The sequence below is a fragment of the Chroicocephalus ridibundus genome, chromosome 5 (genome assembly GCF_963924245.1).
Source record: "Chroicocephalus ridibundus chromosome 5, bChrRid1.1, whole genome shotgun sequence".
Classification (NCBI taxonomy): Eukaryota; Metazoa; Chordata; class Aves; order Charadriiformes; family Laridae; genus Chroicocephalus; species Chroicocephalus ridibundus.
The window spans coordinates 50,365,509-50,381,194 of NC_086288.1; the positions used below are offsets into that span (position 1 = coordinate 50,365,509).

The 15,686-nt window shown below is 38.0% G+C and overlaps 1 protein-coding gene across 2 annotated transcripts in view; it reads right to left on the bottom strand.

Annotated features, from left to right (window-relative positions):
- Positions 1-15,686, bottom strand: part of FAM53A (family with sequence similarity 53 member A) — a 73,592-nt gene that overhangs the window by 37,360 nt on the left and 20,546 nt on the right. The window contains exons 2-4 of one of the 2 annotated variants that reach the window (XM_063336666.1): positions 12,801-13,048; positions 5,703-5,757; positions 2,618-3,417 (exon numbers count right to left, since the gene is read on the bottom strand). In XM_063336666.1, coding sequence (XP_063192736.1) covers positions 2,618-3,417; positions 5,703-5,757; positions 12,801-12,878 — 933 coding nt within the window. In that variant the 5' untranslated portion in view covers positions 12,879-13,048. Of the gene's footprint in view, positions 1-2,617; positions 3,421-5,702; positions 5,758-12,800; positions 13,049-15,686 lie in introns of both variants that reach the window. The other variant, XM_063336665.1, reaches the window with a different exon arrangement.

The following is a 15,686-nucleotide window of genomic DNA, read 5'->3' on the forward strand; positions in this document are numbered from 1 at the left end:
TTCAGATCATAACATGGGTCAACTCCAACTTAAGTTCTCCACAAGCAATACTAACTACCTAATTACTGACCTGCTTTTGAGCAACTATTTGATAAGTTTAGCTTTTTAGGAAGATTTGAGGACATCAAAACATTTGCAATAAAGCTTAGAATAAAAATCCTTACAAGCAACTTGTTTTCAACACATTTTCTTTCATAAACTGACTTAGAAGTGAATTTGAAATCACAGAAAAAGTATTTTTGGAAACAATAAGGAGCCATCAAACTACATGAAAGAGAGGTCTTACTGAACTTCCCCTTATCGTAGTCCTGATCTTCACTGAGCTACATGCAGATGTAGGACACATCCACATCTCCTTGTATGACACTTCAAAACAGGTCTTCTGTAGTATTAGATTATAATATTTTGCACAGCGATAATTTTAATTAAGTCCAGAGAGAAATGTTTAAGACCACAATGTAAGTTTTAAAGAATATACATCTGCCAGGCTTTGGGGCACAGGGAGGTGGTAGGCTCCCACCAAAGAAATAGAAGGCTTCTAAGTAATGGGTAAGCAAGCTGCCATTCTAAAAATCCCCAACATTTCTTGAAAACTTAATTCAATTTTTACTTCAGGTGTTTTCAGTACATGTCTAGTTCTTAAACAGATGTTTTCATTAAAGTTCAGCACATCTGAAAGCTGATGTATTTCCAAGCTATACTTTGTGCCTTTGCTTAAATACACAGTAGTACCTTTATAGGAAGATTCTACTGAAACAGCTGAAAAAAAAAACCTATCAGGCCTTGACACCGTAGAATGAACTTTGTTGCATAAACTACTCAGCTTATCGAGAAAACAGCATTTCAAAATAAGTTTTACATGAAAAAGTGGTCAAGACTGGCTGAATATTAGTCCCATATACTCTTCAATTCAGCAGCAAATCTAAACAGCTAAAAAAACCTGTAGACATGGGCTGTATCAGATCTGCTCCATACACACAATATGGACTATTTAGAAGGTATAACACCTGATCAACAGAAATAATTCTGCCAGTCCAAAGTACTGCATCACACCTTTAGAGCTTGAAGAATGCAAGCAGCAAGTCTAGCTAAGAAAGGAGCAGGTTTTAAATTTTACATTCCATTTAAATAAGAAACCTGCAGTATACCACACAGGCAGTTGAAAGGCAAATCCACTAATATTTCTGGAGTAGATTAGTTTGCTAATCTCAGCAGCTATTAGCAACGAGAAACAGGGAGGATCTGATTAGCTAGCTAGTAAACTTGCATCTTAACCAAAACTCAGAACAGTGTCTAGTCCTATCTAGGACAGAACAGGTTACCAACCTCCTCAGAAAGGAAGTCACTCTGTATGGCTTGCCACCCAATTATCTACCCCACAACTCGATCGAAAAAGTCATATTTGTAAAGAGAATCCTTTAAGCTATAAGTACAGCTATAGCTATAAGCCTTACAAAGGTATAAGAGAAGGACAGATGCCATCATACAGACTTAGGTTACCTTAGTGGACATAAAGTTAACTCTGTGAATATCCCACAGCACACAGTTCAGTTCCATTATTCCACTAGTATTTTTCCTCATGCATTTCTATGTAAAGCCTACTAATACCTGGGTACTACAGGATTGGACATTTTAACCAGGATCCCATCCATTCAGCTTTTCTTTTGCACAGTACACCAAATGCAAGGGCACTGGTGCAGAACTATTTCCTTTCCTTACATTTTTTTATTGCTACTTACACAAACTGCCTCCTCCCCACTACTCATAACAGATCTACTCACACAAACCTCCTAAGTCTGGTATCTACTAAGGCAGTAGGTTTATATTCTCAAAAGAATAAAGTGTTCTCTGACCATAATGTAAGACACTATTTTCTATCTACAGAAACTACACGAGCATCTTCAGTTTTAAACTGTAGCCGTTGCCTCTGTGCACACAGCAGCTTTGAAAGAGTGAGCTGTGTCTATGCATTTGTATTACATGCAAAGTATAGGCAAGAACTGAAGTTTACTAGTTTTTAAATCAGCACCTTTACACTCATATGAGAAGGGAAGAAGAATTCTGAATAACTAGAGTAAAACACCCCTCCATTGAGCTGGAGCATCTGCAATTGCCATATTAGAACCCTATTTCTGACTGCTTATTAGCATTTTCTTTAGTTAATTCATTTATACAGGGGTTTACCTCCTCTTACTTAGCTTTACTGAATGACTCAAACTGTAAGGGGAGGCTCAACCGAGCAGAATTGCACCAAGATGACTTAGAAATCCTTGCATGCTCTTCTCAGGGAACATAGTGACATAACTTTTTTGCTACCCTGTCTACCCCCCTTCCCCATGGCTTCCTTGCATTTTAAAAACAAGCCATTTTTCTTTGACCTCTGCTTCAAGCGTCTTTTCATAGCTCTCTGTACTTTATATCAAGTAGACTTGAGTAGAGTAAGTTGCTACAGGGTATAGCACTGGCAAGTATAAGAAGCCTGCTGTACCGCTGAAGTTAATAAATCAGTACTAAAATACAAGCAAATCTGTAACAACTACAAATTAGTTCAGTTTATCTAGAAATAGCATTTCTGCAGTAGCTCCCCCTTCACACACTGAGGAAAGTAAAATCTCACCCGTGTCATTTTAAAAAAGTCTAACGATGGTCTGTTCCATCGTACGTCCTCCTCCCGTCTGCGCTTTAGCCGGCTTTTCTTTTCATTCAGAACACAAGGCTGAGAGCGGCATCTCAACAAGCCCTGACGCCGGCTGAGCTCAGGTGTGGAGGTGGGAGTGCTGTTGGCTGAAGGCAAGAGATTTCCTGTCTCGGTGATGTGCTCCTGGGAGAGGGAGAGGCGACGCCTTGGGTTAAAGTCACAAGGGCCTCCAGAATTCCAGCGGGTACTCGAGCTTGTGCTTCCCTCACTACTGTCCACAAACCCGCTGCTGGCAGAGGAAGGTCTGGGTACTGGTGATGTGTTGAAGCTGGTGATAGTGAAGACATTATTTAGCGACAGTATGTTTTGTGGCAGACTGATACTTGTGCTTCTCTGTAAGGTTGCACTTCCATGACTGTTGCAGCGTTGCAAGGTAGCACTACCGCCACTATTACACCGTCTCTTTGACACAGGAGTCCAAACTTTTGAATTGCCAGGCTTCCATGGTGACCGACAACGAGCCAGCTCATCTGGCTCAGAGAGGGACCTACAATGGCGTTTCGTTGGTGGGGCCAAGGGTTGACCCGAGTTTTCATTAAGGTTTAATTCACTTATCCATCCTGACACCATAGACGTACTGGAAGATTCCTGCTGCCACTGCAGACTACCATTACTGGCAGTGCCGGTGCTGAATGGGCACACTGGGAAAGGGTATGCTGAATTCCTGGTTGTGTCAATCTGGATTGGGCAACCCCCATTTAAAGCTTTCCAAGGACTCTCTTCTGAAAACAAAAAAAAGATAACGGTGAAAGATGCAATGGAAAAAGACAATTTGTTTTAAACCTAGTTTAATGTAAGACCATGAATCAAACTCAAGCTTAGAAAGATGAGCCACAAATATCCAGCTCATATCAAAATTTCACACTGTAGTTAAGATATTCATTTTTAAAAAGGTAGAAAATTCCAAAGACAAGACCACCAAAGTACTTCAGGAGCCAATCCAGGCATTCCAGTATGTATGTACCTTGTTAATTCTTCTTCCTGTATATTGAAAAACTACAGTTTCTTTGTTTTTGTGAGCAAGAGGGACAGCTTCCTTACTTGCTTCCTGGTGCATAGTATATACACCACAATTAAAACCTTTAACAGTGAACGGCTTAAAGTACAACCAAAATGGATTAACAAGTAATGTGAGAACCCACCAGGGAATATATTTTTTTTTTAAATAGAAGAGCAGGATAATCTCTTCATAGGCTGCTGTCCTTCATTTGGCTGTTACGCTCTTCTCTTAAGAATACCTTACTAAAGAAGTGTCTCAAAGAGATGGGCGTTCACATTCTGCAGTGTGAAAAACTTTACTTTAAATTAGAAACAGTATAAAGTTAAATCAGACTGCAAATCGTTTCCTTTTTTGCTTATATTCAGAGTGTAGGGAAAAAATTGCCTTAATTCAATGCATAAAATAAAGTGAGTATCCCTTAAGAACCTCCTGCAAGTTTTACTGTGAATACAGACGCAGCCCACAGTGCACAACTTCTCATCTGAAGTGGCAATGCTGGTTTAAAAGCAGTCTGCCAGTGAAGCCTCTCACTCTTTTGTAAAGCATTTCTTTGAGAACATTCTGCACATTTTACAGCTGTTCCTCCACATTATACAATGAAGTGTAAGAAGAACTACAGCAGACTTTGGATTTGCAAATTGAAAAGCAGCAAAACTGTTGGCCAGTTAACAGTGCTTCATGCTTGGTTAGAAAATTTGCTAATTTAAACCAATTAGCCAAGTTTCACTTATCCCAGCTTTAAAGAAAAAATATTTAAAATATCGAGTTTCTTTCCTACGCCTACTCTAAGAACCTAGATATAGCCTAAACATTAAATACTGGTATATTCTTATAGTTGGATGTCTAAACTAAGTTTTAGAGTAATCAGCAGATAAAAGATTTGCCAAGTAGCTTTAAAAATTGCAAACCCAAATAGTTGTACATGTTCCATGCCGAAAGTATGTCATGGATTATCCTGTTTATTTGGATCTTATTTAAAGAACACCCTATTGTCTCAAAATCATTTAACTGTGCAGACAGCTGGCCTATTCAAACAACATGTTTTATTAGAATTCCTCTGTCCTTCCTCCTCCATTCTTTCAGATGGGTACAACCACATACTGTGCTTTGCCTTAAGCATGTAAGCTCTTCAAGGCAGGGACCATCCATAATTCAATGCAAGTAAAATAGCCAACACAATGGGATCCAGATAATGTTTGAGACTCCTTGCATCTACTGTAGGACAGTTTGCCAGCTTGGACTAGGCTGATTTTTAAAAATCCTTAGGAAGCTTTCTCCCAGGCTGGGAAGTTGGTTTAAGCTTCACTGCAAAAAAAAGTCAAGAGTTGCACATGTGTTTTAATTGTTTACGTGTTAATGGTATTTAAAATAAAATACCACTTCCCTTTGAAACCTCACACAAACCAAGATTCACATTTTACAGGGAATCCTACTGAGCAAATAGAAGTCCTGCACGCCTAAAGACACGACAGACCATGCAAAATTTCAAGTCCTTCCCTTAATAAAGCAGTACAAAGTTTACATATCAATAACTAGCATTTTTATTTTCTGCTAGATACAATTTACTCCTATTCTAATAGGACCAAGGGGGGGGAAAAGCAAGTAACGTATGAAGGTACTGGAGTTCACCTTATGGCTTGCATCAAGCTGGATATTCTTTGTGGCAAAGCATGTAAGAAGGTGTGTAAAGATGTGAGAGCTTTCTGCTAGCTGAGGAACCTGAGATGTTTAGCATGAAAAACAGCATTGCTGTGCTGCTTTACACCATAGCAGATATTGAACCAAAAAAAAAATGCGTTACAAGGGCTTTTACTATGCAAAGCAGATCACAAGTACAAAACTAACAACCAGCTATTCCCAGTATTGTTCAAAGACCAGCTTAAACCAGCAGGCTCTACAACAGCATGCTCCATCCCCCTCACCTTATTTACAAAAGAAAGGCTGCTTGCTATACCAATTACCTCAGTAAAACACAGCTACGGTTTTCTGAAGAACTGAACTTACCGTTGATTTCGAAAGGGAACAAGCTGCCACTTTTGTTCAGCTTCTCAGATGAGTACTGAAATTAATCAGAAAAAGAGTTTTAACTGTGTGAAAGAGCATACACCTCAAGGAAACTGCATGTAGTTTTCTGTTTCCCTATACGTGCATTTAACGTCTTTAAAACGATGGGGTTTTGCTGGGTATCTTGAAGAAATTCCTGAACAGCTGATCTTTCTAAATAAAACCTCTGGCATTTAACTATTTGTAATGTTTTCTGATATATTGCTAAGCATCAAACTTTTTCAAGACTTGCAACATTGCCCCACGTAAATAAACTGCAAAATTCAGAGCAATAATTCACAGTTAATGAAAAGGCTTTGTTTTAATTCTCATTTCAGTGGAGAGAAAATAAGTCTGACAACTGGGTTTCCATTTTCAATCTTAAGGGTAAAAAGCTTGAACTAAGAGACAGGATTAGCTTTATCCCAATTAAATATACACACTCTTGAGGGTCCCCAGAATGAACACTGCCCAAATCAGGCTTTACTAATATTTTACATTTTCTTAGAATCAGTGTAGCAAAGTGTTGTCTTATTTATTAAAGTACAAAAGCCATTCAAAAATCCTTCCTATACAAAAATCACCTTCTGCAGACTAACAGCTTTTGAAATCAGTTTATTGGTGGTGGTTCACTACTCAAACAATGTAAAAGCCATGCTTAAAACAAGATTTCTGTCTAAAGGGCTTCAGGATTTATGATTAAGCTTCATCAGTAGCATCTGCACAGTAAGACAACTTTGTATGCAGGATGTTTTCCATTTTCTTAACTAATTTCACCTAGAAACTATTACTACGAAGGCATTCTTAAAGGTTTCTCAGACAAAGTACAAAGCTTGCTATCCAGCCTCCTATAAAGGAATTATAAATAAATGGCTTAAGGGGGCCCAGGGGTCATTATTTATTCCCTCATCACCACCTCAGGATGGAGAGGAAGACTGCATTAAAAAGAGAGCAACACACTTTATGTGAACATTGTTTTTTGTGTATAGCCAAAGAAGATAGCATTGTACATACACTTCCTTTCCAGATACAAAGTCAATTTTTAAACAAACATCCTCAGGCCACAAAGCTATTCTTTCTTGCTGTGTAGCAACGCACAGAGTGCTAAAGACAACTTTATATCCTTGAGCCTCACGTATAATATACAAATGCTAAACTACAGTAATATTCCCTTGATGCTATTGTTTTAGATGTAGGAAACAGTGGGACTGATGAAAGGACAGGACAGCAAGCAGATTTTTTAATCTTATATTTTAATCAACATCTGCATATGAGACAAGCCATTTGATTTTTACTTTAATTTGCATCTGTAGATACATTTATAAACTTCCTTTTAAAGAAGGCTACTTTAAGTAAACAGCAGAACCCCAGTTTTGACTCTCCATCGGATTTACAGTTAATAAGCCCTATTGAAGTCTACAACTTGACAGCAGGAACAGTTGTCACTTTTACTAGTTTGCTCTTCATAACCGCAGTTGCCAGTTATATAGTATACACATTTAAAAAGCTAGTATCAACAGAATATTCTAAACAACTACTAAGGTATCATATAGAACACAAGAGCACATTAAGATAACAGTAATAGTGACATTTCAGCTGTCTCTGAAGGAGAAACAAACAAATTGAAGAAACTTAGAGAGAAGGTTTTTCAGCAAATTAGTCCCTCTCCAGTTTTCCCCAAATGAAAGGCTATGCCAACCTACTCAGCTATCAGAAAACAGCTAAGGAAAATTCACTTTTGGAACAGAATTCCATGTCAAAAAGTCTTAAAGCTAACATATCTTGAACCACATGGAAAAGGGCAGTATGAAGGACTTAATCATAACATAATAGCATGATAGTTAGGGATGTTTAAGAGACTGTTCACTCAGGCTAAGATCTTGGATGCCAAGGACAATCCCATGTGGTAATTATTAGATTGATATTTAGTTGTTGGGGGGTTTTTTGGGTTTGTGGGGTTTTTTTTTGGTTTGGTTTGTTGTTTTTTTTTGTACACAGTTTTCAGCCAAGTGCATCTTTAGCAAGGTCCTCTTCATGAATGCCTGAGTTAATTACCTACATACACTTCAACCACCTCAAAAAGCCTTGTGTATCAGGTAGAGACTATACTACATCTTTGACAGCTGCAAAGCCCTGAAAGCATTTTTTTCAAAGGGGACATGGAAAGAGTGGGATCACATACACATAGAGTATCTGTACTACAGATAATACCAGCAATGTTCTCTAATACACTCACCAACCCCATCCTTATAGCTATTTCTGATCAGCTTCTAGTGAAGTCAGTGCTCAGTTGTACAAGAAAGCAGACATATTACAACTAAACTTGTTCTCTTAAGTGATTGTTTATACAGAAGCCTGTTAAGTTACTAAAAAGCGGTCATTCTTTGGAGACTGAGACCAAAAATCCTCACTAAGAATGTCACACCTGACATACACAGAAAAGGGACAGTAAACTGCACCATTTCCAGTAAGAGTTCAAGGCACTGAAATAAGGGGTGACTAGGGAAAGAATAAATAAAGAATCTCCCTTTATATATATACTTGTATTCTATAACCGAAACTACACTACCAGAGAACGTTCCCAAGTATTTTAATTATGTCTGAAAGTCCAACCTTGAGTAGACTCTATGAGGCTGTAAATTGTTTATAGACGGGAGGATTGTTTTATCTATACAGCAGATGGCACAAGTCCCACTAGATACTAGATAGAAAGAGCACTGAACCAGTTTATCAGCTCTCCTGGAATGGCTACGCTCTACCCTCCCCCTTTCATTCTGTGCTATGATTTACCTGAAGCTTCCTGAATGAAGAGCTATTCTTTTTTTATTACTATACTCAAGATTGCAATTGCTAAGAACCTTGACAAGGAAGTATGCTACCCTCTGTGTGAAGGAAGTTTTCCTTAGAATAAAGCCAAGTTATTCAACCAAATCATTTTCCTAAAGAGGAGACTCAAGATGTCATGCATGTCCATCTTCCAACTACTGCTTTTTGAATGGATGTTAAAAAAATACCATGATCTGATGCCTCGAGAGCTTTCCAGAAAAAAAAAAAAAAGCACAGTTAGATACAAAACAATGAAACAAAGGTTCCACCTAAGGTTGGAATTGTTTGCTTCATGCCAGAAGGTGAATCTATTTTGAAATACTTGTTCAAAAGTAGAACCTCTTCTATGCATCTGGACACATTATATTCAAAAGGGGCAGGATAGCATGGTATGACTTTTATGACAGTGCTGCAAGTTTTGCTTGGTCTACTGAGCCTTAACAGCTGTTCTTTTGTTAAAATATTCACTTAAAAAGGCATCTAGTCTTAAACTAAGTAAATGGAAGCAGCACAAAAGTGAGACTGACAGTGAATTATAATTTACATCACTAATTTAAAGAGTTGTTCTTTGCTAGCAGAAACCAACTGTAACAGAAGTGATTCTGGCTGTTCTTCCTCATGCACTCCAATCTACTACATTAAAAACTTCACGGCTTGTGCTACCTTCCTCATTATTTTCAGAATGACTTCTTGATCTTCATGATTTTAAAATTAATTTTGGTCATTTCAAGGCATTTTCTCCAGTTTCCAAGTGTATTTGAAACCCTGCAATTTATCAGCATTCTTCCCAAGCCATGGGAAAGCTAGAGTTTGAAAGCTAGAGTTTACTATTCAAGTACTAATTTAACTACCACTGTACAGATGTGACTTTCGTTGTTTGAATAGGCCATGCCAGACTTCCATCTCTCTACCAAATACCCTCTAAATATGACTAGATAGGCAGGAGCAAGCATTTGACCTTTTCCTCAGATTTTGAAAAAACTTAAGTCAAGTCACTTCTTAGTCCTCAAGTCTTTCAGATCATGGTTTTCCATCCAAGGAAGTCATCCCAATTCCAAGGTTGTGTTTTGTTGTTTTTTGTGGTTTTTTTTCAGTGAGAACCCATAAGCACAAAAGGGGCTTATAATAGAGCTTCTTCCTTCCACAAATGCTTGTCTGGAGATGCTCACATTCCCTTCTTAATACCACACCTTGAAATCTTACATCTCACACACTATTATTTCACAAACCAATATGAAGTTATACATGAATACCAAAAAAGCAGAAGCTTAGCCAGAATATACAGAAAACCCCTCAAGACTCTTAAGTTAAGATTCAAGAGTTCTATGTTTAAGGAAATAGAGACCAACTACTTGATTAACGATGCTGTCAACTCATGAAGGCCGTAATATGCTCGCAGAGCGTCTCACTGTTGTGGGTAGAGTCAACCAACCAGGGATACCACTCTACCTTGTGAGGTACACTGCCCACTTGACATAAAAGCCTGTGACAACCTTCCAGCTTCTACAGCAGGAAACCAAGTCATTTAAGGTTGTTTTCTTTTCCCCTGAAGGCAGGTGCAGCACAAGATTGTACAACATAACCGAGCACACACTGGCCAAACTGCATCAGCTTGGAAAATCAGCCTGTTGTTTAACAGAGCAGTAAGAGAAGCTACAGCCAGCATTTTAGAACATACTCAGGCAACAGGTACAGAAAACATACAGGTTACATGAATGAAGAAGCGTACTATGTCCTATACATGTTGTCTTTACGCCCAGCTTGGTTAGCTGGAAGGTGAATAGCTTTAAAAGAGCTATTCTTTCTTTCATAACCCTCATTTATGAGCTGTATTACAAAACAGTTTTTCCCCAGCTATTTCATCCACTTGTGCCAAAACAAGCACTTGTGCTGATGCATTGTGAAAGGGATCATGAAACTGATAAGGGTTAACATTAACCTGGGCAAGAAAGGTTAGTCTTAATCCTTGATCAGCTCACAATATGATTCACCACATGGTCCCCCAGAACTTTGTGCCAGGACAAGTAACAAAATGTGAAGGCAAGACCATTTTGGAATTGCTTGAAATTGTTGTTGCTATTAGAAGACACTACAGCACTAACCTGAACTTCTTGCCAAGAACTCTAAGTGCTCTACATCAGATTCAAGATCCCCACTAGCAGTCTTTTTCTGTTATTAAAATTTAGCGGTTATTTTCACTTGTGGAAAAAGTGTACTTTTTATCATCTTAGATTCACACTTTAATCAACCCATCTTTTGCTCCCATGAATCCATTTTAGTAGGGAGTAACCCAGTTGCACACTTTTATTCACACTTGCTTCTGCATTTCCACACCTCCCTTCATGATTTCCACATTTTTTCAAGCTGCCATTGTGTACAAACAGAACCTGTCCCTGTTTTCAGAACCCATTTTTGGCAATAACTAAAGCATATACAAAACCTTGTACTTGACAGATTAAAGGAGGAGAAGAGCAGAAGGGTGAGGATGAAACCACTGATGAGACATCATCTGCCATTTTCCACTCCCCTTATTCTTTTTCATGCTTTGTTGTAAGTACAGATAAGGACAGGAATAAAAAACATTCAACCTACACCACATTACAGCATGCCAACACACTCCTGTATAGACTCCACACAGTGTAAAAGTACTAATAAATCCTTCTATGCTCTTACAAGTCTCTGGTCCAAAACCTACAGTGACTATCAGTGAAAGGACAGCTCAATTTCCAAATTTATGCAAACTTTAGTGCCTCAAACTAGAAATTACAAGCTGCTACTATAAGTTTAGAGACAAGCACTACTTGGTCATCACTGGCCCAGAGTTTAATTACAAGTGATGAGCTCAACAGTTCAAGAATACAGAAGATCCCCCTACAAACTGCATATCTCAAGTGCTTCATCAAGACGCAAGCTGAGTAAGCACTTCTGTTTTAAGAGAGTGAACATCATTCCAAGACCTTATATACACCTTTCAAGAACAGCATGTATTTAAGGTGAAGACAATGAAAATAATTAAGTTATTAGAAGAACTCTAAAAACGGACCTGTTATAATTTAAAAAAAACATTTGATTAGCCTCTACTATTAGACATCCTTACTGGACAAAGTATTAGACAAAGGGTCATGCAGTTCGCATATGAGAATTGCGGGTGCTTGTGCACAAAGTCCACTGCGTTCAGGATACGCTTCACCTGGTTTGGGCTTGTGGAGTAAAGAAGGAAGCAGTTCAGCTACTTGAGTACAAGTTACAACAGAAGCAGAATCTTAACAGTTAAAGGAATCAAACACACTTCAGGTTCAACGCTTGCATTTTTTACTATTTAAAAAATAGCAGAACTAAAGTTGAACAATACTTTGACATTTAGTCAGAGTAGTTTTTTTGGTGTCCCATTGGTACCCTAAAGTTTGATCTACAGAAGGGTACCATTGCAACTAAAGTCAGTGAAACAAAGCTAACGCATTACATGAAGAATATGGTGTCAGGGTTCTCAGGGAGAAAACTGACTGGAGACTATTTTGCATTACTCACTCTGGTGTAGAGATAATATCTCATTTCGCAAGCGAGATAAAGAGAATAGATTCCTTAGTGTCTGAATAGCATGCTTGAACCACATAACAGGCCCACAGATTACACCAGCAGCAAATAACCCAGTAAATATTAAAAAACTTTTCAGAGCACTAGGCCTCTGACACAAAGCAAGGATCTACTAGCATCAACAACAGCGTAGTAGTCAGTAACCTGACTTTCGACTGTATTTACTTGATGACCTGTTCTTCTGCCCAGAGCTGATAGTTACTTACATGGCCGTCATTGATTTTTGTAACCAAATACTGTTGTCAGACATCAAGCACTTAGTTGTATGAAGAAAACTTCAACTCATACCAGTACTTGCTTTCTTTGTTAGGGAAAAAGGAATCCTGAGAAGTTGTGGTAGTTCTTTTCAGTCATTAGAACACTTTATAATGTGACAAAAACAGGCTTTTCTCTAATTATTTAAAATGAAGCTGTAAGGTTAAAGAGATCATTAAAATAAGAAAGCACCACTTCAAGAAGGATCATCACTGAAGTTACACTTTTTCCCCCCCTTACAACTCTCATCCACCTTGCAAACTAGTCTTAACTTAAATGGTTGAATTCTGGCTGATTTACATTCTTGAATTTGTTATGTAGCTTTAAGTTACTTTTAATCTACTTTGCATTTCACATTTACATGTTATTTTGGGAGGTACTTACCAGATTAATATTGTACGTTTTACACGTCAGATCATCCAGGCTCTGGTTCTGCAGCTTTTCTGTTATTAGTGTTACCATGGTAGTTGTTCCTTTTCCACGGCTCACACGGAAGTGTTGGAGGCTCTTCGGTCTCTTGTTTCAATACTCATGAGCCATTTCTTGTTTTAGTTCAAAGTCTTGCGATTTATGCTTCCATCTTATTGCCAAAGTTTATTTCCAAATGCTGTCAGTGTATCATGTCTGATTTTCTGTAAAATTGGGGCAGAAAAAGGAAAATCAGAAAAATTCTTGTGTACATCGCAATTAGTGTTGTAGTAACTGGACTCATTTGAACCATTCATTTGTGCAAGTATACCGCTCTGCAACCAATGCTACTGCCCACCTTTTCAGATTACATGTGCCCAATCATGAAAGAATACACCTGTTAAGATTTCATTGACTACAACTTCAGAAGGGAGACAAGACTCATATGTTTACTATTTGCACATTATTTGGCCATTTTCTACTACTAAACTGATTCCACCTAGGATTTTAACTAAGGCAGAAGGAAAGACAAATTTTCCCTCATTTAAACTACTACTGAATTATTAGCCAGGTATACTAGAACAGCATATGAAATATGCAGATGCTTACCATACTGTCCTGTACGTTGAATGCTATTTGCCATTTTAAGACATTCTACCATACAGTTTCATTGCTAAGCCCTTCTTAAAAGAAGAGTGGAATAGTGGGTAGCTCAAATGCTATATCCACTTTCCAAACCCTCAGCTATTTTTAATATATTCCCTGTGGGTTTTTTTTTTCCCCTTTTTTAAAGGTTATGTAATTGCTACCTGTCAGCAAACACCAGATCTTAAACTTGTAAGCAGGACAGATTACCACACATGCAAAAGCATTGCTGACAAAAGCTTAGATATCCTTATTCTGTAAGCAGTCATCCAAATCAAAAGCACTAGATTCACTGCCTGCCTCTTTCTATCCTAAGAATCCTCTACATAATTTCTTTGCCTCTCTCTTCCCTAAGCATCAGAAACCCTTAACTGCTGCAGTATCATTCCTCACTGTCTTCCAGAAGTCTTTATTAGCTGGTTATTTTTACCACGGCAAATGGACCTCTACGCTTTCCTCAATTCCACCTCATTCTTCCAGTTCTCAAGAAGAACCAGAACAAAACCACAGGACTTCAGCTTCTCCATTTTCCTTCTTCTACCATCAAGTCTTTCAGGCTCACCACAGTTCTCAAATTCACTTCCAGTTTTCAAATCCGAGTCCACATCAGTATTAATTGCAATTTCTTCACGCTACCTTCAACAAACTCAAACTTTTACCATAACTTTGCCCGACTGTGTTAACAAAAACATACTTCCTCAACTCATGCTGATGATCCATTAGTGACATGCATTAACCATTCTTGCTTATGATTTAAGTTGGTCAAGCATATTCAGTGACTGCTTACAAAATAAAAAATGGGAAGAGATCTACACACAGGTATTTCCCTATTGAAAAAAAGCAACATGCGCCTTGGGGAAGAAACACTGATGCTGCTAGGACCAGAAGGTCACTTCCATTCACTAGCTTTTAAGGTCTACAGTAAAAGAGCAATAGCAGAAAATAATAATTTTAAATGAATGTTTCCATAAAATATTGCCTATTTGCCACACTACTGCTTATCAGCCATTTAAATAACCAGTAGTAGCAAGAAAAAAAAGCCACTTGCGTCCATGACCCAAGTTAAACCCATTAAAACTAAGATATTAATAGTGTTTATGGTAATATTAGATTATCTTTTAAACCTGTTGCCTTTGAGTACATCCTGAAACACGATTTACATATGCTAACCATACACTATTTCACCTTCACAGAAGTCTGCTATGTAACAGCCTCCCTTAGCCTGAGAGCTGTCCCACAATCACACTATCTCTCCATCTTTTGGCCTCATTCTCCTATCTACTTTTATTTGCTATAAGGTGGGATGCTTACAAGTGCTCCTCAACCACAAGTAGTGCTACCCAGATATCTGGAGTTTCCACTAGGTTTGTTTTTCCTGAATGTATCCTATCTTTCAGGAAAGCACACAACAACTTGAAATATTTACTACATCTTGTTCTGAAATTACACCAAGTCAAATATCAAAACCATTCAAGTTCATACACTCACTGCTAAAAGTTGCATATACCCTTTTCGATGTACGTAAAGTGTGGTTCATGAAATGTTATGCAAGCTTAAGGGCAAGTGTGTGAACAGTGCAGTAATTAGAGTAGCATGATCAAACATTTTAATGTTCCTTTTAAACCTGGTGAAGTTTAAACTCAATCTAGAAATCCAGAATAGGAGTCAAAAGAAAGGCTAACTAGGGGTCAGAAACTGGCCACATACAGACTGAAAACATACTGAAGCTGAGGACCTTAGTAAGTGGCACAAAGACTTTCAGATTCATTTTAAGGATTAAGATTTCCACAACTAAGAGGCTACTACTAAGAACTAGCTGAAAAGTTCAGCAGGTGCTTAATTACTTTTCTGTTTGGAAAGGCCATGTAGGCATTTGTGTGGTTTTTCTCCTCAAGGAAAAAAGCAAATCCAATAAAACTACCAAAGACAGGGGAGGAACAAGGTTTTGATCTGTAATCAGTTAACTATAATGTAGTTATGTTTCACTTAGTTCTTTTAATCTTCAAATGTTTCACTGAATTTTTAAGTCAGCATAACACAAACTGGAATAAGGAAAGACCGGAGAGAAGGATATTAGTCTTTAGTTAATGAACCAATACACTCAGTTGTATGAAACGATAAAGGGGAGGCAAATGAAATCACAGAAGCATGGCACTTTCAGAATCAAGCTGAATTGTACAGTTATCCACTTTCTTAAATCCTACCAGATACTGAAAG